This window comes from Dromaius novaehollandiae, chromosome 21 (assembly GCF_036370855.1).
Source record: "Dromaius novaehollandiae isolate bDroNov1 chromosome 21, bDroNov1.hap1, whole genome shotgun sequence".
NCBI classification, from domain to species: domain Eukaryota; kingdom Metazoa; phylum Chordata; class Aves; order Casuariiformes; family Dromaiidae; genus Dromaius; species Dromaius novaehollandiae.
In genome coordinates, this window is record NC_088118.1 from 4,306,452 (window position 1) to 4,327,156 (window position 20,705).

At 57.1% G+C, this 20,705-nt stretch overlaps 1 protein-coding gene across 2 annotated transcripts in view; it reads left to right on the forward strand.

Moving 5' to 3' along the window:
• The first annotated feature begins 229 nt into the window (after positions 1 to 229).
• Positions 230 to 20,705, forward strand: part of SORL1 (sortilin related receptor 1) — a 53,518-nt gene continuing 33,042 nt past the window's right edge. For both annotated transcript variants that reach the window (XM_064524281.1, XM_064524282.1), the window contains exons 1-10: positions 230 to 510; positions 10,822 to 10,938; positions 12,236 to 12,361; positions 12,637 to 12,798; positions 14,079 to 14,146; positions 15,788 to 15,968; positions 18,411 to 18,512; positions 19,559 to 19,728; positions 20,007 to 20,199; positions 20,280 to 20,397. In XM_064524281.1, the coding sequence (XP_064380351.1) occupies positions 346 to 510; positions 10,822 to 10,938; positions 12,236 to 12,361; positions 12,637 to 12,798; positions 14,079 to 14,146; positions 15,788 to 15,968; positions 18,411 to 18,512; positions 19,559 to 19,728; positions 20,007 to 20,199; positions 20,280 to 20,397 (1,402 nt within the window). In that variant the 5' untranslated portion in view covers positions 230 to 345. The remainder of the gene's footprint in view (positions 511 to 10,821; positions 10,939 to 12,235; positions 12,362 to 12,636; positions 12,799 to 14,078; positions 14,147 to 15,787; positions 15,969 to 18,410; positions 18,513 to 19,558; positions 19,729 to 20,006; positions 20,200 to 20,279; positions 20,398 to 20,705) is intronic.

Below are 20,705 nucleotides of genomic sequence, written 5' to 3' on the forward strand. Positions count from 1 at the left end.
CCACAACCGCCCGCCCTCGGGGGCGAGCAGCGGCCCCCCGACACCGGGCGCCCCAGGCCCGCGTTCGGGGCGGGGGTGCGGCGAGCAGACGAAAGCGCCCCGGCTCCTTTTGGGGGGGGACTCGGAGCATCCCCGGGGCGGGGGGGGGGGCAGGGGAAGGGCCGCGGGGGCGGCGAGCATCCCCGGGGCGGGGGGCGGGGAGGCGCGGAGCGGCGCCGCTGCCCATTGCACATTCTCTCCGGGCGGCGGCGCGGCGCTGCTCCGCGCTGCTCTGCTCTGCTCTGCTCTGCTCCGCGCTGCTCCGCCCGGCTCGGCTCGGCTCGGCCCGGCCCCGGCCGCACGAACATGGCGACGCCGAGCAGCGGCCGGGCCGCGCCGCCCCCCCGGCCCCGGCCCCGGCCCCGGCCCCTGCTGCTGCTGCTGCTGCTGGCGGCGGCGGGCGGCGGCTCCGCGCTGCTGCCGCGCAGCCGCCGCGCCGCGCCGCCGGAGCCCATCCAGGTGTACGGACAGGTGAGAGCGCGGCGCGGCGCGGCCCCCCCGCGGGCACGGGCGGGCGGACGGAGCCGGGGGGCTGCGCGGCGCGGGAGGCGTTTTGGACACTTGCTGCTCCGAAAATAACTTCCGCCCGCGGCGGCGTCGGAGGCGAGACCCGGGGGCAGCGCCGCGCTGCCCCTCCGCTGCCCGTACCGCAGCGCGGGGGGGGGGAGGAGGAGGAGGAGGAGGAGGGGGGGGGGACCCGCGGGGGGAGGCAGGTTGCCGGCCCAGCCGCGCTGCTTAGGGAAATAACGCCGCGTGCGAGTGCCCGACACTTGCCTGTCTGGGGAAAGGGGAGACGCGGAGAGGTGAAGCGCTGCTTTCTGTTGGCGTGCAACCGTTCGCACGGCCCTTCCTGTTTTTCGCTCCAGCTAGTTGCACTAGCGAGCTGCATCCTTTATTTGCCGGCTCCTTTCCGGGGAGAGGAGCAGCGGCGGCTGCCGGGGGGACGCGCTGGGGGACAGGCCGGGGCTCTCCCTGCACTAGCTCCTGCCGCGGGCAGCGGGTCCCTGGGGCTGGGAGCGGGCACGGCGGTGGCATCATCTCGTTGGCTGGAGATGCGCACATTAAGTGTTTTAGTGTTCGGACTAAGCAGAGGGAGGTGACTTCTTGTAGCAGGAGAAACTGCGTTTGGCCAGGCACCATACCCTCCTCCGCAGGAAGGTTTGCGCTCTAAGCTGCATTTCTGATTGGTCTTCCTTGCTCCTTGAAAAGAGGGGGAGAGGAGTTGCTCAAAGTTGCTCAGCATCAAAGACATGGGAATTCATTCCCGAGGGTACCCCTGCTCAGGCTTCGGCAAGCATGCTTTGCACCACTCCCTTCCCCCCGCTTTTCCCTCATAACCATCACTGTAGGGGTGCTGTAAGGGGGAATTGCACTAGGGCTCCCAGGGCGCTGCTACAGCAGGCTGCAACTGCTTTTCTCATGGATCCTTCCTCCCTGTGACTATGCCGACATGCTGTTTGACCCACCTTTCTCACTCTGCCCATGTCCCACCATGTGCCCGAAAGGCTGCAGAGGGGAAAAGCGGGACCAGCCCCCAGGAGGAGGCCGCACGCTTGAGGTTAGGCTGTTCGCCTTGAGGCACATCTGCCTTTGCCTCCTTAGCTAGCACGACGCCTTCCCAGTGCCCTGCAAATGCTTCTTTTCCCTACTTCTGGGAGCAAAAAAGCAGCCAAGAGGCAGGACTCGCTCTAGAGCAGCTAGAGGTGCAAGAGCAGTATTCGTGCTGCTCCCCAACCCCCTACTCTTGCTCCCTATTTTCTTTTTTATGGGCCAGGCAAAGTAGTTCCTACCCACTTGGAAAACCTGCTTCACCTCCCCTTTTCCCAGCATTTTACTGCTTTTAAGAGAACACAGCAACACTATTTTTAGGAATAACAGCACATTTGTCTCATCTCTAAGATGTTTATAGCATTTTCCCTTCAGCATCCCCATGGCTTTCACGTAACCCACCTGAGCAGGTCAGGGGCAAAGCTGCTTTGGCAGTAGCAGCCTCCACAGCCTTGATATGTAGCAGCAAATCTGAGAGGCTGCAATAATCCCAGCGCTATCCAGAGCAGGACAAATAGGAAGCAGTGGGAGTTAAACATCAAAGTTTCCCTCTGTTTGGTCTTTTCTTGTTGCCTTAAGCTTTCAAAAGGGATTTGCCTGGAGAATTGAGTCACTCTTGCTAGCAGCAAGAGATGCAGTTTCAGACTTGAATACAAAAACTTGCCCTGCCACAGCTTTGGGGCAGGATGCAAGAATTTTAAAGCCCAGGTAGCAGACGTCACCAGAAAGAGTTTGTGAGCCGAAGACAACATTTCTGAGTGGTTTCAGGCACAGCAGTGCTCCTACCCGCCTCCCAAACCTTAGTTTCAATCATGGTCTCCTTTAAAGAAAGGAGAAGGACGGAGCCGGCACGTCCCAGCCCCCATTACGATCGCAGCCGCACGGAATCGCAAGCACAGGGGAGGACAGCGAGCTGTGCCACGCAGCGCTCAAGGTCTCGCGTCTTGCCGAAAACACCAAGAAGTCCGCATCCATCCCAAGTCCTCTAACATCGGCGGAAAATTGTGCTGTCAGAAAAGCAGTCCCGAGAAGAGGGACACCAGCAAAGGGCACAGCTTTTGGGTGGAGCATCGGAGCAGCCCGCGGGGACGCCAAGCAGCACAGCCCCTTATCTGGGCCACCTTGCTGCTCCCGTGCTTGGCAGGCCGCTCGGCCATATGCCGCGAGCTGGCTCCTGTCCTTTGCAGGCCTGACACAGGCTCAGGCCCAGTGGGGAGATGAAGGAAAGAGCAGCTAGAGGACTGCCGCCTGTCACTGCTGCAGGGGACGAGAACAAGAGGGACACACCACAACAGCCAGGAACAGGGTGGGGAAGACAAAGTCAAAACCAGCTGTGGCTCCTTAGGAGCCCAACAGCTGACCTAGCTCTAAGTAACAGGCTTTTAGACCCCAACCCCCAAAGAGCCATCAAAGCCACAAGCACAATTCACACACAGATTTCTAGGTCAGACCATCACAACTCATCTCCTCCTTCCCCAGGCAAACTTGCTCTGGCTGCACCTAGGGCTACAGCAGAGCTTTGAGTGCCTCAGTGATCAGTAAGTCCAGTAGCCAAATCCCCTATGCCTTTGTGCCCTGTTATCCCATTTTTCTTATGCAAAAGCCACAGCAACAGAGAGGCCGAGCCCTCGGCTCGGAGGCTGTCAGCTTGCAGACAGAGTGGGTTTTGTTCCCCTGCACAGCCTTCACCTCCACAGGACACTTGGCAAGCGCTGCAATAGGGAGATCAGTGTGAAGGAGGCACCAGCGCATTGCAGGTCCTTTCTAGGACGCCACGGTCCACGAGAAGCGCCCCGGGGCGAGACGGCCGCTGGGGACACCCCACGGGGCAAGCACTACCCGAAGCCCTGCAGGCAGCCAAGGCGCAGCACCGCACAGCCTCCCCCGCCAGCCCAGGCCCCCGCAGCACCAGGACAGTAGGTAACCTGCAGCAGGCCTTACTTAACAGCTTCCTCCTTCGGCTCAGCATGCCTGGGTGCAAGCACTAGGCTCCGGGCGCGTACACTGACAGGGCAGGTCCTAGCTGTCCCAGAGAAAGCCCACCCCCCTTGGAGAAAGCCAGCCACGAACCGCATAGCCTGCAAGGACTTGGCTTCGAGCAAGAAGAAGGGAGCAGAGAAGTTGAGCTAGAGCTGCGTACCTGTGTGCTGGGTCGGAGCGCCCTCCGTCACGCTGCGGGTCCGTGTCCTGCGAGTGCCGTGCCACAGCCGGGGTGCAGAACCAAGAGCAGCGCCAGCACAGGAGGTTAGCACCCGTCTCCCTGTCCTGAGACACAAAAGAAAGGCTAGCGGTTAGGGACAGCACTTAAACTGCTGTGCTGCTAATACAAAAATAAAGATCAAACCACGATCCATAGGCATCCCTTCCCCTGATTGAAAGCACCTTCTTTGGAAAGCGCTTATCTGAAACCTCCCCCAAAACTGCACAGCTTGCAGGAAACCTTTGATTAAAGCCACACTGGGACCCAGGACATCTCATCTAGCCTGTGGCTGCTCCTGCAGCAGCAAGCTCGTGCTCTTTTGTTATTGCTGTGAGGCCTTGCATCCTCCTGCCTCTCCCTGCGCACGTCAAGTGTTGCTTCGCACAGCCCTGGTCTTTGTGCCTCCCCGTCCCTCTTTGCAGGCATTGCTGCCTGGCTTAACATCAGCTGATGCCTTTCCCTCGCTCAGGGATATACTTCATCCCTCTCAAACTGGCTGTTTCCTGGTGATAGCTGATGCTGCCTTTGAGGGAAAGAACCAGGCTTTCATTATTTCAAGGCCATCTACCATTTCATTGCATAAGGGCAAAATGACCTTTATCACCCCACCTGCCCTGACCATGACATAGCTCTGCCCATCCACACCCATGGGGACCCGAGACAACTGCCTCAGCTGCCAGTGCTTGGAGCACTGAGGACTGCCGCAGCCTGCATTAGGTTCAAGCCACCACCACTGCTACGAGGAGACTCAGTGAGCTTTAAGACACTCCGTTTTTCAAGACAGCAGGGAAGAATTCAGCTCCCATTAAAATAAAAACACCAAACTGACTTTACGCAGGAGACATTAACATCTCTATCTCAGCTGCACAGCACGCTCACAGGGAAAGCAGAACACCTCCCGAGACAAGCCCTCTCGGGGCAGAGGTTCCCTTGGGTTTCGGGAGTCCCCTGCTCCTGGCCCCGCTCAGGGGCTGCCAAGCACACAAAGTCCGGAGGCGCGAGCAAGCTTTTTCCTTCTGAGGCCATTAGCACATCTCAGACAGAAAGCCCACCTTAGCTCTCTTTCCCTCCCAACCCGTGAAGTGGTGAAGAGCCCTTCTTGGGGCAGATGCAGCAACCTGCTTAGCAGAACCATCACCCAGCTACATGAGCAGAGAAATCGATCACATCTGAAACCAACCATGCTTAATTCTGACCTAGTTTCCCAACCCAGAGAGCTTCCCCAATTAGGGTTTACCCTTCCAGCTTGCATGCTGGCTTAGCAAAGCACTTGCCAGCAGCAGGGTTAGGCACAGGCCCCCTGGTCCCGCATCCTTTTTCCCCCTGGGAAATACCCTTCCTCATCGCTGCCGGGGCCTTGCACATCTGCCTGTGTCTTGGCCCTGCTGGCAACGCTCCCTGCTTGCTTTACCCCAGAGCTCGGCAGGGGAGGGAGCTTCCTGGGAACTCTTTGCAAACAGCATTAAGCCACAGGGTTGCTGCTCTTGGCACTGACACAGGTGGGAGAGGTGTGTGTTTGTGGTTTTATTGTGCTTTCACCACCGAATAGCCCTGCTCCGTGTTTACTGCCTGGCAGGTGCCTAGCAGGTTCTGCTGTTGGACGGGGCAAGTGGTGTTGTATCTCGAGGGCATTGCTTCAGCTCCCTGTAGCAGTTGTGACTAGCTCGGTGTGCTTCGGCAGGAGCGTTGGGACCCTTTCTGCAGCCTTCGCCAGTGCCTCTGTTCTGAGGGAGCCGCTTTTACCAGTGCTTGCCCCAAACTGCCTTGATTCCCCCCAGTATGAGTTAAGGAAAAGTCAAGTTCCCTGAGAACTTCAGATTGAGGGAATTGCCCATCCCCTGGGTAAGCTGAGCTCCCAGCTCTACTCCGATATTCCCCCTCTGATACCTTTTCTGCTCTAGAAACACAAGGAGAGCTCTGCTGGTGGTAGCAGAGAGAAAACAAATCCGCTACCGGATGATTTCAGTATTAACAAAATTATCACGGGCCTGGCACTCTCTGAAATGAGTCACCCGTGTTTCATATCAGTGATTTCAGGCCCTGGCATTTTTCAGTCCAAGCCACAAGCAGCACTATGGCAGGCACAGGCTGTATTTTAAAATATCATGGCAGGGATGGAAGCAGATGCTTGGGAGCAGAGCAGAAGGTACAGTAATGAAGCTGTAGTGGGAGTGCACGAGGAAAGCAGCGTGCCTTGAATGCAATATCCACCCATCACAAGCACTGCTTCTTGACTCATCCGTGATGCCAGGCTATTGCATAACCCTTGCTGGGGGAGGCAGGGAGCAGGCAAAGGGAAGCATTTGTGTGCTACAGCATAGAGCAGGTTCAAAGGAGAGAAAGGGGAGACTGTTGAGGGGACCTTGCCATAGGGGACCTTTGTACCAGCCCTGTGCTAACAGAGCAGCCCCTTCCCTTCTCTCCTGTTTGCATCAGCACACAGCAATACGATAGCTGTCTTTAGCCCATTTCAGACTCCCTGGCTAACAGGTACAAAGCATTTAGCCAACTCCTTTTCTGCAAGGGTCTCCTTAGAGTCTTTTGCACCCTAATTTCACCACCTCAATCAACTAAGCATTTCAGGAGCTCAGGGAGCATAGCCACAGCTTTGTCCTACCCCTTAAGTCTACCCACACTGTCAGAGGGACCCCAGGTCTACCAGCTGGGAGGCCTAATCCCTCCAGATACCATCAGCTTTCACCTGCAGCTCCTGCCCTCGAGCAGCCCCAGCCCCATGCCACAGCCCTGCCTCACTCATCTCAGATGAAAAGTTCAACTAGATGGGAGCCCCCAGCACCTGCACAAAGCCTAGAAACGCAGCACCACTGAGCTCATTTCCTCTTGGAGCAAGATCCAAGCCATAGGCAACACTAAAAGTGTCAGCAGCCATTCAAAGCCACACAGGCCCTTACACTCCAGCACACTCACTTGTCAAGCCATGGCAGTAGCCAATTATTTAATTACTCAGGCAATATTTAGGAACTACATTTGTTTTGAAGCCTCCCGTTTTCAGTTACATAAAACCAGGACAGGCAAAATACGAATGATCCCTGGGAATCTTTTCTTGCACAGCTCAAGTTTGCAAAGTGTTGAGCCTTTGCAGCCAAATGTTCTCACCCCATCACCTCTTTGTTAACAGTGGGTGCCTAGGCCCATCCTGTGGCCCAGGTCACATAGCTCAAGTGCTAATTCATGGCAGGATAAACCCACAGACACACAGTTCGCTCCTAAGCCCACTCAGTACCAAGAATAGCCCTAATGGTGTCCTAATACTTGTCATTACATTTGGGTGTTAGGCATTATTACAAGTCAGCAAATGTGTAATATTTTCATTTGCAGTTCATCACAGCTGAAGGGTGTGATATCTGCATGGGGAAATGAAGCTTCCTGCACAGAGCAGCTCAGCCGCACTGGTGCCTCAAAGGCAGGGATTTACAGCCCTGATGACGGAGGGGTCCGAGATATTCCCGACTAGCCCACCCGCAGCCAGCACCAGTAGCTAGAATGAGGTGTGCACATTGGAGCCAGCGATCCTCAGGCCAGCCCGCGCTGTTTTGGAGCCCAAAGCTTTAACTAGCACTGTGGTTTGTCACACACGCTGCCAAACCAGAGACTCTCGCCACAGGAGCGCACGGCCTGGGCCGAGGCCGAGCTAAAGCCCTGCCTGTAGCTTCTCAACCCCTGGCGCGAGCAGCTAGGAGGTACTTGCCAGGAAGGGACTATTGCACACAGGTTTTGCAAGCGCTGAACTTTGCTCGGCCGCGCAGAGGAACACCAGAGCACAGCACATCTCCCCCCGCTCTGCGGGAGCTTTGCAGCACGCACACCCCAGCCACCTCTGCGCAGAGCCATTGCCTCAGCAGACCTCACAAGGCAGTGCAACTGTTTCAGCCCTTTACCTTGCCTCAGGACTCCTAAAAATATCCTTCCCCCCATGCCCTCTTAGAAAGGGAATACCCAGACCTGTGCTATGTCCCTTGGAAACCCTCCGAGAGCAAGTACCTGCTTTGGAGTGCCCTCCGACGTGACGCTGGCTCCAGTCACCATCTTCTCATCCTGTTTCAGTGGCTGCTCCATTTAAGAGAAGTCACTGTTAAGAGGAAAAAAAAAAAACCCTTGAGCCAAGCTAGCAGCATTAACTACATTAACTGCAGATGCAAACAGCCTCTGCTATGTCTTGGCTCTAATTCTCCCCTCCTGGACTTCATTTGGCACCTCACATATTAGGAGGACAAATTAGAATTTTGTGCATATTTCATATACACTTAATCACTTGGCAAAGACCAAAAAACATCCACATTAAGTGGAATTTGCACTAAATACTGCTTCCATTAAGCAAGAGCCATTGCCTGCTCATAGATTAAGCCAGTTTACAGGGAAGGTCTCTCCCATTAAGCAAGGTGCAGCACTTTGCAACACCTGCTGCACCAGCCTCATCGCCACAAGCAGAGCAGGGTTGCTTGTGTCAGGGATAATAACAGCCATAATTCAAAGCTATCTTTAAAACTTATTTCACAGCAGGCATCCTGGTCAACAGGACATCAGACACTGTTAACCTGGGGCACAAGCCAGCACAGCTACCTGGAGAGCAAAGACCCAGCACCTCACTCCGTAGCCCAGCTCCAGCCAGGTCCCTACAAAACTTTGGGAGGGGCATAACGAGACCATTAGCTGCAGATGGTGGTCTCCACCTCCAGGGATGCCTAATACTGGCTAAGAAGAACACATGGGGCTCCTAACCCCAACACTTACAAAACAAGGCATCCTTTGGGCAACTTCTTCAATTCCCTAAAAAAAAGGCCCAGTGCAGTAACCTGGAGCCCTTCCAAAGCTCTCCTGCTGCACACAGCCCCCAAGCACACTGCAGCAGCCTTCCTCCCTCCTACTGAGGAACCAAACCCTGCCCCAGCCCTGTCTGGCCCCTATATAGAGCTCAGCCACGGCTGGGCTCCCCTGGGGTCACCTGGCTCCTGGGGATAACGAGCCCAGCTGTGCCCCCAGGGCTAATCAGGCTGCCCCTTCCACCTGGCCTTCTCCCCAGCTGGGCTTGATTGGCTCCATCCTTGCTTTGACTGACAATGTCCTCTAGGCCCCGAAAAAAGCTTTAGAGGCTTGTTGAGTTCAAAGCAAGGCAAGAGTAGGAGTCCCTTGGGTTTTATGCCTTTGTTACTGTCCTGGCATCACATTTCTTGCAGAAAAAAAACACAAAGTGCTACAGAAAATGCAGTGGAGTTGGTGACAAACCGATCTTGGCTGAGGGGACCTGAGGCAGACGTGTTCAGAGGATGACAGGCACATCTAGACTTCGGCTTTCCTTAGGGGAACTGGGAAAATCTTCCTCCTGGAGGTCTTCCCCTAAGAAGAGAAGCTCAGCAGGGTTGCTTGCTTCCCTCTTGAGCACACAACAACTGACTGCCCCTCACTGTTCCTCTGCCCCCCAAAATACAAGCAGAACTCCTTAGAAATTAATAAAACGTAGCTCTTTGTGTAAAACAAGCAGCCTCATCCCCAGCAGGTCGGGAGTCGGCAGGAGCACGCTGCACGCAGAACAGCTGATGTGCGCATCCGAGCCCGAGCCCGCGCAGTCTGCTTTCGGCAGAGGGCACGCGGAGCACCAGGCTGGCTGGGATTTCGGGCCGGGGCGGTGCGCGGGCCCGGTGGCTGCGCATCGCCAGCTCCTGCGTCTCAGCCCCCTCTCCCTGCGCCCCCAGACACTGCCGCTGGCACTCGCGAGGCTGCCGCTTGCTCGCTCTGCAGCCGCTGCTGACCTAAATCTCTGCCGCGCGCTGCGGCCGGGTGCTGCGGCAGGGCCCGGTGCCGGGGTCGCCCGCCCACCCGGCAAGCGGTGGCACGGCTGGGGACGCCGGGGACCGTGCCATGCCACCCCGGTGCTGCTTATGGCTGCTGCCAGCACCGGCTGCTTGGTTTTTTGTCCCCCCCCCCCCCCCCCTTGCATGAACCTATTACATAAGTGGGATTTGAAGACGTCTGTTTTGCTCCCCTCCTGCCCCAACCTTCCCCAGAATAAAGACCTTGTTTTTCCACACATTTTATTTGCTGCGCAGTGGGGGGGGGGGGGGAGGCTAAAGCAGGCCCCGGGCAGTGGTCCTTGCTCAGCGGGGCTTTCGGCAGCGACGGTGCTGGGGTGAGCGAGCTCACCAGCCCCCCGGGCCCGGCTCCCAGTGCCTGCTCGCTGGCAGCGGCCGCTGCAGCCGGGGGTCAGCGCCGAGCAGCTCCTGCGCCCTCAGCTCCCGCCGCCGCTTCCCGCGATGGCTCAACCATAGAAACCAGCCCTTCGCGACCTGCTTTGTTCAGGCGCTGCCAGATACAACCTGTGCACGGGGGAATGATGGTACTGCGTGTGATTCAGTATGTTTTGGAAAGCAGATCATGTTCTTGGTACGAAAGAGAGAGCTGTAGAAAAGGTGATTCTCTTTTTGCCTGGCCCGTCTCTTTTTCAGGCTGGATGTGAAATCACGTCTTGTTCCTGGGTTGTGGGTTTTGCTCTCACCCGCTCCCAGACCCTATTGCTCCGAGGAAAACTAGGAGGGACACTACCCGCTTTAGACCCACGCGGTTCCCCAGCATCCCCTCGGTGGCTGGGCAGGGTGATGCTCAGACACCCCCCCCCCCCCCAGACTCCTCCTAACTTGCACCGCTGGGTAGCTGCTCCGGGCGCGCAGCAAGGCCCGGGGCGAGGGCGGCCACCTTTCCTGCTCCTCGCTGCCCGGCCCTGGACGGCTGACAGCAGCAGCCGGGTTAAAGCCGCGGGAGAAGGCTGGGCGGAAAACAGGGGCTTGTTTCTAACGCTCTTCCTAATCTGGCCGAGAGCCCGTCCCTCGACCTGTGCAGCCTCCTCTGAGATTTGCAAAGCCTGGACGCCAAATGTCCGCGGGCTTTTTTTTCTCCTTGACCGTTCAACTCCTGCCTCTGCGCTTCCCGCGTCCCCCCCACCCGAACCGCGCGTCTCCCGGGACGGCTGCTCCCGAGCGGCTCCGGCTCACGGCTCGCTGCCGCTCTCGCCCGCGCTGCAGGTCAGCCTCAACGACTCCCACAATCAGATGGTCGTGCACTGGGCGGGAGAGAAGAGCAACGTGATCGTGGCCTTGGCTAGAGACAGCCTCTCCTTGCTGGGCCCCAAGAACAGCGACGTGAGTATGCGATCCGGCGGTCCCCAGGGGCGTCCGAAAGGCTGCTGCGCGAGCGGAGATGCTGGCGCCTCCGCGGCCCTTTAGCGATACCCCTTGCCCTTCTTTGTATGTTCAAAAGGTAAAAGCAAGGCCCGTGAGTTTGAATTCAGAGGTAGGAAAAAAATATAGGCTCTCTCTAGTGGTCTATACGCCTATTTCAGACAGTCTCCTGCACGTCCTGCTGTGGTGCCTCGTCTCTTGCTTGCTAAAAACGGCCCCCTTGAATCTAAAGACGCGTGATGCTGCCGGGAGGTGGCTCGGGAGGGAGTTGCCCTCTTTAGCTGCTGAGCGATGCAGCGACGGTAACAGCGCAGCCCCGCCAGCCTGGCCCCTGCCCTGTGCCCTGACCTGCGCCTGGAAAACACGCTGCTCTCCCAGCCCCAGGCATCCCGGCGGCTCCGGGGAGGTTGCCAGGGCTGGGGTTGCTGGCGGGTGGACACCGGCCCAGAAGGAAACCGGCCGAGACCCTTTGCAAAGCATCACACGGACTGTGGCACCGGGGCAGCACGGTGATAGCTCCTGCCGTCTCAGGCTGGAGTCAGTCCGACAGATATCCCTAAAAATAGCCGATGCGGTCCGTGAGCTGCCGCCCGCGGGTGGGCAGTGTCCTGCCCCGCTGGGGATGCTGCCCTGCACGCGGAGCGGGCACAAGCCGCCCCTCGCGCTGCTTCGGCCCCCGGGCAGCCCTGGAGCCCCGTGCAATGCCCGACGCAAGCGCCAGGGCCGCTGCCTTGGGCCAGGCTGCACCCACGGCCTCCCGGGGGAAAGCTCGCTGTCCCTCCCCGTCACCTGAGCAACCTGACAGCTGTTTGGGTATGTTTGCTGCTGGCATGTGTTTCCGTGTTTGCGTTGGTTCTGGCTGGGGACAGACGAGGATCGCTGGTTTCTTCTTCTGACCAGCTCCAGGCTGCGTGACAGCGACTCATCCCTGCCTCCGCCCAGTGTTGCCTCAGGCTTTTATCGCCTGGTCTTTCGCTGCGCGGTCTGTGCACAGTGCAGGAGCCCCGTGTGCCGTAGCACCTCCTCGTCTTGTCCCTTTACGGAGGACCTGCCTTCCCTCACCTGCCCCGGGCCCCCACGGCTCCTGCTGCCCCTGAGAAAGGAGGGTGGGCTTTGTCCTTCCTTATCCTGCTGCTCTGGGGCCTCTTTCACCTGCCCCCCCCCCCCAACACTTTGCTGAAATGTTAATAAAGAGGAGGAAGAGCCAGAATAGGAACCAGCCCTCAGTGCTTCTCATGCTGCAACTGCTCCTTTGCAGGTTTACGTGTCCTATGACTACGGGAAGAGTTTTAAAAAGATTTCGGAGCGATTCGGCTTCGGCAGCGGGAACACGAGCGAGGTGGCCATCGCGCAGTTCTACCACAGCCCCGCCGACAACCGGAGGGTGAGAGGAGGCCGGGGACCGGCCCGCGGCCCCCGCGCTGCCGCCGCCCTGCTCGGGGAGCAGGGGCAGTCCTACCGCCGGGACCAGGCTGGCCGTCACGCTCCCCTTCGTGGAAATCCCCCCCCTCCAAAGCCAGGCCAAAGCAACGGAGCGGGCGGCAGATTCCTCCCCTCCGGCGTTTTCCCTCCCGAACGCTCCCCGAGGGCTCGCGTCTTCCTTAGCCGCCTGCCAGGCTGGGCCCTGCCCTGATGTCCCGTCCTTCCCTCTCTTCCCAGTACATCTTCGTGGACGCCTTCGTCCCGTACCTCTGGATCACCACCGACTTCTGCCACACCGTTCAGGGCTTCTCCATTCCCTTCAGAGCGGCAGACCTCCTCCTGCACAGCCGCAGCCCCAACCTGCTTCTGGGCTTCGACCGCTCGCACCCCAACAAGCAGGTGAGCACGTCTCGCTAGGCGGGAGGGCTGCGCCGGCGGCTGCCGCGGTCGCCTGCCGGGAGCGTGCCGTTCCTGTCCGGAGCCGGCGGGATGATGCTCTTCCCCTTGCCGTCCGTACTCTTTCCCTAAGGCGGTGATGGCTGTTGTGTTCAAGTGCTAGCTTTCTCCTGGTGCCGTGTTACTCCTGAAGCGCTACTCGCTCCTATACAGGGTGCCGAGGGCCACGCTGCTTGTCCTGGAAAGTCCTGCGGGTTTGTGCGTTGCTAGACCCTGCCATGGAGGGTTTCTCTTCTCGGACTATTTGTCTATTTACTGACCTCTTGTGCAGCCAGGAGTACTGTATCTGCAGGACCGCTGCTTTAAAAGTTCCCTCTCCCTTTTCCCTCATGTGCGCTGGTCCTTCATGTGCGCTGCTCCTTGGCCTCATCAGTCTCCCCAGACTATTTTGGTCGTAACTCACAGCAGAGCACTGCCAGCGACGGCAGCAGTGACCTTTGGCGGCTTTGTGCCTGGCTGCGTGGTGCCTTCCTGACCGGGACAGAGCCAGCCACGAGCAGTGCCTTTCTTTTAGCGGACTGTCAGGTTGGACGTTGCAGCTGGAGTCTGGCCGGCCGTACGTTCCTACCAGCAAGAATGAGCTGCAAAAACGGCAACTCAGATGTCAACACAGTGCTTGGGAAAAACAGGGCAGCTTTCGGGCACACAGGCCCTCTGAAGAGGGGGTCTGGAGAAGGGCTGATGTGCCCGCAGGCTTGTGTGTTTTCCCCACAGTTTTTGTTGGCGCAATAGAAGATATTATCTCTCCCCGTGAACTTTGCCTTACGCAGGCTTGCAGCTCTGCAGCAACACCGTGCTGCTGTGCTTGGCGTTGTAATCGGCTCCGAGAGGGAGGCAGCTCTGCCCGGATATTTGCCCATGCTCTTGCACTCTGCGAGTACATTAGAAAAAGTTATTTCTATTTCCAAGCTAGCGTAAAGCCGGGTGGCTCGACGGGCAGTGGGAAATCCTCGTGGTAGGAGACTGAGGGGAAATCATCTCGTGTTCGTGTTATTCTCCTGTAGCTGGAAAGTCTGCAGTTGCTCCAGGCAGCTGCCGTGTGAAAAGGCGTCGTGGAAGCAGCACGCGGCTTTGCAGTGTGCTTGCAGCCAGCCTGCCCCTGCTGCCCGAGGTCTGCTGTCGTGGAGGAGGCCTTCTCGGCTGTGCAAGCTTTGGAAATAACCCAGGCCTGCGTGGCTGCGGGACGCACGGCCCACTGGTTTCTCTGATCTTTTTACTTGCAGCTCTGGAAATCAGATGATTTTGGCCGGACGTGGATAATGATTCAGGAGCACGTGAAGTCGTTCTCGTGGTTTGTATTGCGCCTTTGTGTTACCGCCAGCCTCCGTCTCCCCGGGCGTCCCCTTGCAGCACCCAGCTCTTTGCTCTTTGCCTCGTTTGCTGCCCTGCACGAAGCAAGGAGCTGGGTACCAGCCTCTGCTGCAGCGCTGTCCCTCTCCTCTCCTTCACCGTGTCCCCAGCGGGGCAGCAGAGACCGTTCATGGGGATTTGGTGCCGAGGGAAGGGTGTCGGGCGCACGCTTGCTTTCCGCTGCGTTGGCCGCAGCCCCTGCGGCAGCGCGTACCCGGAGGGCTGAGAGGCACTGTGATGTTTCGGACATGGGGCTGGGTCGGGGCTCTCGTGGCAGCGTGGGCAGGGAGCCAGGCGTCCCCCCGTTTGGGTGGTCCCGGGACTGTGCTGCTCTCCCGGGTAGACGTGGTTTCCATCTTCCTTTCTGCCTCCAAGCGCCGCGCTGCTCTGACGTGTGCTGATGCCTATCTATCTGCGGAAGGATGTTATAACCGAGATCTGAGAGGCCGATCTGCAGGGAGCGTTTTACTCTTCTTTGCAGGAGACTCTGCATTGCCACTGCCATTAAGACCAGGGCTTAGGCTTCCACGGAGGTGGGATCTGGACTCTAATGTGACCTGCCCAAAGCCCCTCGAGATCAGTCCCTGCCCATCCACTTCCTGCTCTCAGCTTGCACAGACACTCGCTGGTGGCCCCCCGACTGACTAGGCGATGAGTTTTGGTGGTTTCTTTTGCCTGGTCATGTCAGTTGTAGCCAAGCTTTAGAAAACAGTCTGCAATATTCCGTTCTCTACCATCTCGCCTGGCCTTGGTAAAGGCGGTTACATGCCAAAATAGAGGGCAGGGGCTTCTACCTAGCAGATTATTTTCCTTGCCGTGTTAAAAGCCATATTACAGTAGCACTGCGTCACCACCTTGCTAAAGCTGCCTGAGACAGACCCTCGCTCGGGGCCGTGTCTAGCTCTCCGTGTACTGGCGTGGTGGAGTCCTAGGGCTCCCTCGGGCGAGACGCTGCAGGGACTCGTCCCTTGGCCAAACCGCTAGTCCCAGGCTCACCATCTTTCCCGGCCTCCATGGAAATTGCCTTCTGGCAAGTCAGCTGCCTCTGACATGCAAGGACGGTGCTCAGCTCCCCTTCTGTTCTTTATCCCCACCATCTCTGTAGTTTAACCACAAGCCTTGCAGCATTCAAACTTGCAGTTTCATCTAGATTTACAGCTCGTATCTGCAAGGTCACATAAGAAGGGACATAACTAAACAATCAGAGTTTGAAAGATCTCCAGACCAATCACTCCTGACTTTAGCTAATGCAAGAAACCCAGAGATCCAGATAAAACAATGAGGTACGGGCACCCCCACGCATATATTCCATTGCATTCCATAAATCAGATCTGGTCCCTCTTTCCTAGGGCTTTTCCAAATTTCCGGGAGGTGATGCAGAACCTTCTCCTTCCCCACGGCTTGGTCTCTGACTCGGAGCCAAGCTGTGCTCCTCGCACAAGCACCGAGGGTGCTCCGACGTCCTCTCCGCTCCTTGCACGCTGACCCCGTCTCTTGTCAGTGCTTTGCTTGTCGGTACCTTCTGCATTGCCAGGTCAGTGTGCAGATAATAAAATGCCTTCTTTTTCTTTTTTTCCCCCAGGGGTGTAGAGCCTTTCGATAAGCCAAATACAGTGTACATAGAGCGGCACGAACCTTCTGGGGCTTCGACTGTCATTCGCAGCACTGATTTCTTCCAAACCCGAGAAAATGAAGAGATAATCCTGGAAGACGTTGAAGACTTCCAGCTCAGGGACAAATACTTGTTCGCCACGAAGGCTGCGGTAAGTGTCAATGGAGTCAGTCACTGCCGAGGATGACGCCTGACGCTCCAGCAGCCTTCTCGAGCTCCTCCCTGTGTCACTGGGATGGCCCTTTCCGATAAACCATATTTTGTCAGGCTTAGCTAGGAGAAAAGCAGAGGCACTTCCTCTGAGCTCTGGAGGCCAAACGCAAGCTCTGTTATCAACCCAGACCGTCCTGAGGAAGGAATCTAGCTGCAGCGCGCCGAGGGCCCGATGCTCTCCCTCGATGAGCAGATTAAAGGAAGCCAAACAAAGCAGCCCGTTAATACGGAGCTGTCGTCGCCAGCGCGGCCTCGAACCGGGGCCTGTGTCTGAGCCGCGACGGGAGCCTTTCCTGAGGGTGATGCTGCTGCCTGTCCCTCACGCGGCCCGCAGACGCCCGTGTGGTTGGTGCTGGCGGCTGTCGGAGCCGGCCGGCCTCGCCTGGCCCGCGCTGCGCTGGGGAGAGCAGCACCTGCAGATCCCGCCGCCCCGGCAGCGCTGGCAGCAGCAGCACTTTCGTACGCTTGATTTCAGTAGGTTGGGCAGAAGTAGGTCAGGCTGCAAGATGCTGAAACCCTGGTAAAAACGAAAGGTGCCTGCGAGGAAAGGCAAGGCGGAGGATCACGGGGTGGCAGCGACGGGACAGGCCAAGGGCCTTGACAGCGCTTTGGTTGGGAGACCACTCATCACAAGGGATTACAGTCAAAAATGGACCAGACCCGAACAGCCTAGCTTACTGCAGTCTGATAAGAGAGCTGGCTTTTTAGTTTGCTTTCCTAAGCAAAGAGGATGTGCGTGAATAAAGGCCGTCTTTCTATTCTGCTGCAATCTAATCCCCCAGCTCTTTTTGAAGCTGTTGGCCAGCTGAAAAGAGGACCACATCTGAAAGAAGGACCACATCGAGCGCTTTATCTGTGCTTTCACTGAGGGAAAGTCCTCTGCAGGTGGTCAGGGAAAGTACACTGGGGAGGGCTGCTGTGTTCATCCTAAAATTTAAGGATTTTTTTTTTTTTTTAGGAGATGCATGCATTGCCTCCCCCTCCCTTCCCCCCCCCCCCCCGTTGCTTCTGTCGAGTCTTTTTTAACAAGTCCATTGCCATTAAACCATTCAGTGGTTTGCAGACACTTAGCTCTGACCACTGCTTGTCCCTGAAGTAGTTAACAGAGGATGTGTTTGAGGAGAGCTTTCAGTTTCTCAAAGATATCTCCTGCAGGTAGTCTGCAAATTTTAGAGCCCGTCAGCCTGGCATTTTGCCTAATCTGAAGCCTGCTGTGGTTTGGAGAAGATTTTATCTAGGTTTACTGTTGGTGTGAGGTAAAAATGCGGAGGATGGTATCTGTCTCTGCAGAGAAACAGCCCCATGCAAAAGCCCGACTCAGGAGGCAGAGCCCTAGGAGCGTGAAACAGGACTGAAAAATCGTCACCCTTTAAAGCTTGAACTAGATCTGGGGATTCTCCTCCTCCCTGGGAGAAGGGAAGTTAGCCTGGCTGGATCTTGTGGCTGAAAAGCCCTGGAGCTGAAATGCCCAGATATCCCTGTGTCGGGGACCGGGCGCCTTGCATCGAGCCTCGGCTCTGGCCGCGGTCGCGCTGGGTGAGAGCTCGGCGCGGGAGCCCGGGGCAGGCGTCTCCGCGCAGAGGCCTCCTGACTTCTGCTCCTTTCTGTGGGAGTCCCGGTTGCTTAGCAATACAGACCCTGGGAAAATGAGGCCACTTATTTTTGGAGCCTAAATCTGGGTTTAGGTTCTTACCATAGGCATCCCATGTGAAAAATGTTGCCCCCACTTTTTCCCCCCTCAACACTGGTGCCTTTTAATTGCCTCAAATCATTAAAAATGTCAAGGAAAGCACAGAAACTGCTACGCAGAAAAAGGAGGAATTAAAATCAGCCTTCTTACCTCCGCCTGACCTGGCAGGAAGGACAGTGGGAGGAAAGCTCCTGTTTACCTGATGCTAATCAGCCGGGAGCCAGCCTTTCCAGCTTCCAGGATGCTGATAAGCACAATCAGCTACTTAAAGACACAGAAACCCTGACCTGTGCTGGTGTCTCCAGCAGTGGCCAGGATGAGCTGCAAGGGGTTCAGGTTCTTGTGTAGGACTACGTGAGAATGGGGATTTCTAAGGCTTCTCTCCCTTTCCCCAGCACTGGCCACACTTGTGCTGATAGGAGCGAGCGGCTGTGCTTCCTCCTAATAGCCCCAGGGCTTTTGCACTGTGCCCTCACCTGCAAGGGAGCTGCATCCCTCTTGCATGTTTTTTGGCTGAGCTCTGGCACTGTGCTTTGGTGCTGAGCAGGGGCCGGGGGTGTGCGTGCTTACTTGCTTCCCGGCCACGCGGCTTGTGGGTTTGCCCCAGTCTGCCTTTCAGCTGTTTTGGGAGACCTAGTGCGATTTCGGGGATGAAGCCCGTTCCTCACGCTTCCCTCTGCTCTCGTGCAGCGTCTATCAGGCAGCTCGCAGCCGGCCTCGGTGCAGCTCTGGGTGTCCTTCAACCGCAAGCCGATGCGAGTGGCCCAGTTCGTGACCAAGCATCCAATTAAGGTAAGTCGGGTTTTCCAAGACGACCTCCTTACCTTGTCCTTGGCCAAGGACACCCTCGCATGTGAAGGGCAGTTCTGCGTCTCACCACGATAGTGAGAGCTTGGAAGGACCCTCGTTTTACCCCACACGCGGCTCGGGTTTGGCCCCGTTGCGACAGAGCGAAAGCTAATGCAAAAACGACCTCATGGTTTAAGCAAAAGTAACTTTATTCAAGTGAATCATGTACCTGCCACAACGACAGGTACTCGAAGGAGCAGAGGGACTATTCTGGGCTAGTATTGACTTGGGTAGGCGCCTCTCTGCAAAGAGACAGCCTCTGGCTTCTTCCCAAGCTAGTGACGGTGGCTGGGAGCAAAGCCTAGATTTGCAGAGCGGGGCTGATCTCGCTGCTTCCTACCTTGGCTCTGCTTTTGGAGAAATAAGAGCCTCCCCGTGGCACGAGGCGCTCGGTCGCTGAGCGTACGCTGGTTCCACCAGCACAAGCTGGCCCAAAACGTCTGTCTTTCCTGCAGACAGAGGATGCCCAGTGGGACAGCCAAGGCTTACAAAGTCTGCGATGCTCCTCCAGCAAGGAGGTGTATCCAGACGTGCTGTGGCTTCCCCAGGCGGGCAGGGAGGGAGGAAAGCCCTGGCGCTGTGCTGGGCGTTTGGCAGCCAAGCAGGGTGTGTTTCCCGCTGCGAGACGCCCTAGACCCGCTTCGGGTCCAGCCAGAAGGAGATCCGGCACCGATGGGACTGGGCAAGCCGGGCCGCGCGGGAAGGGTGCTGAGGATGCTGCAGCGCTGAGCTGCTCTGGGGGGGCTTTACCAGGGATTTGGGCTTTGAGGAGAGGTGGGGAGGGCAGAAGATGGAGATCTCTGGTAGAGAAGTGCAAGGGAAAAAGCAGAGAGAAGGTACGTGCTTGCCAAGTGGAAAAAAACAAAAAAGAGTGGAAGGAGGAATTACTTTTAGCTATCTAAGAGGAAACACTAAATCAACCGGTAAACAAACCCTGTTTGCGTACCTACGCACATAAAGCCTGCATGTCTGTAATTTACGTCCCAAAGGAGTATTACATCGCTGATGCATCCGAGGACCAGGTGTTTGTGTGCGTCAGCCACGATAACAACCGTACCAACCTCTACATCTCGGAAGCAGAAGGCCTGAAGTTCTCCCTGTCTCTAGAAAACATACTCTACTACAGCCCAGGAGGAGCGGGCAGTGACACCTTAGTCAGGTAACAGGAGGCACTGACTTGTGATAGGGCCTCAGGGCTGCGTGGCTTGGTGGTAGAAGTCATGTTGTCATCTCTCTTCATCGTACCTGGAGCAACACGTGGGGGGCTTTGAAGCGTTTGAAGGCTGGGATCAGTGTAATTGGCTGGGGGGAAGAAGAATATTGTCCAAAGTCTCCTTTAGGAGCTTTTTGCTCTGTTTATCAAAGTATTCCCTCGATCCGCAGTCTTTCCCCGTCGAGGCCTGGCACTGATGGTACCACGCGTGCATGTCCTTGCAGGTATTTCGCCAACGAGCCTTTTGCAGACTTCCACCGGGTCGAAGGCGTGCGGGGTGTCTACATCGCCACCCTGATAAACGGCTCGTTCAGCGAGGAGAACATGCGGTCCGTCATCACCTTCGACAAGGGGGGCACCTGGGAGCTGCTGCAGCCGCCGGCGTACACGCGCTACGGCGAAAAGATAAGCTGCGAGGTAAGTGCCGGACCGGATGGGACAGGGGAGCAGGCAAACGCAGGGAGAAGGGCTAACGCCGAAGCGCTTTGCTTTTCCAGGCTTCCCAGGGCTGCTCTCTGCACCTGGCGCAGCGGCTGAGCCAGCTGCTGAACTTCCAGCTGCGCAGGATGCCCATTCTCTCCAAGGAGTCGGCGCCGGGACTCATCATCGCCACCGGTACGGCTCTCCTCCTCGGAGCCGCGGGCGGGCTGCAGGGCCCGTTGTTCAGAGGACGTTAAGACCGTGGCAGCATCCAGCCTGTATAAGTAGTAAAAACAGAGAGTTTATAAAAATTGAATCAGAATGTGTGTTTTGCCATCTCTTTTTCATCTGCAGTCCCGGTACAGTGATCACGACATGTACGTTTTACTGCACCACAGTGACATTAGCAACCTTCCCATTTTCAGCCTGTTCCTCTCTCCTGCCACTATCCAAGTGAGGGGTTTCCTACAAGTACAGAAATTAATGTCTGTCTCGCTATTTTA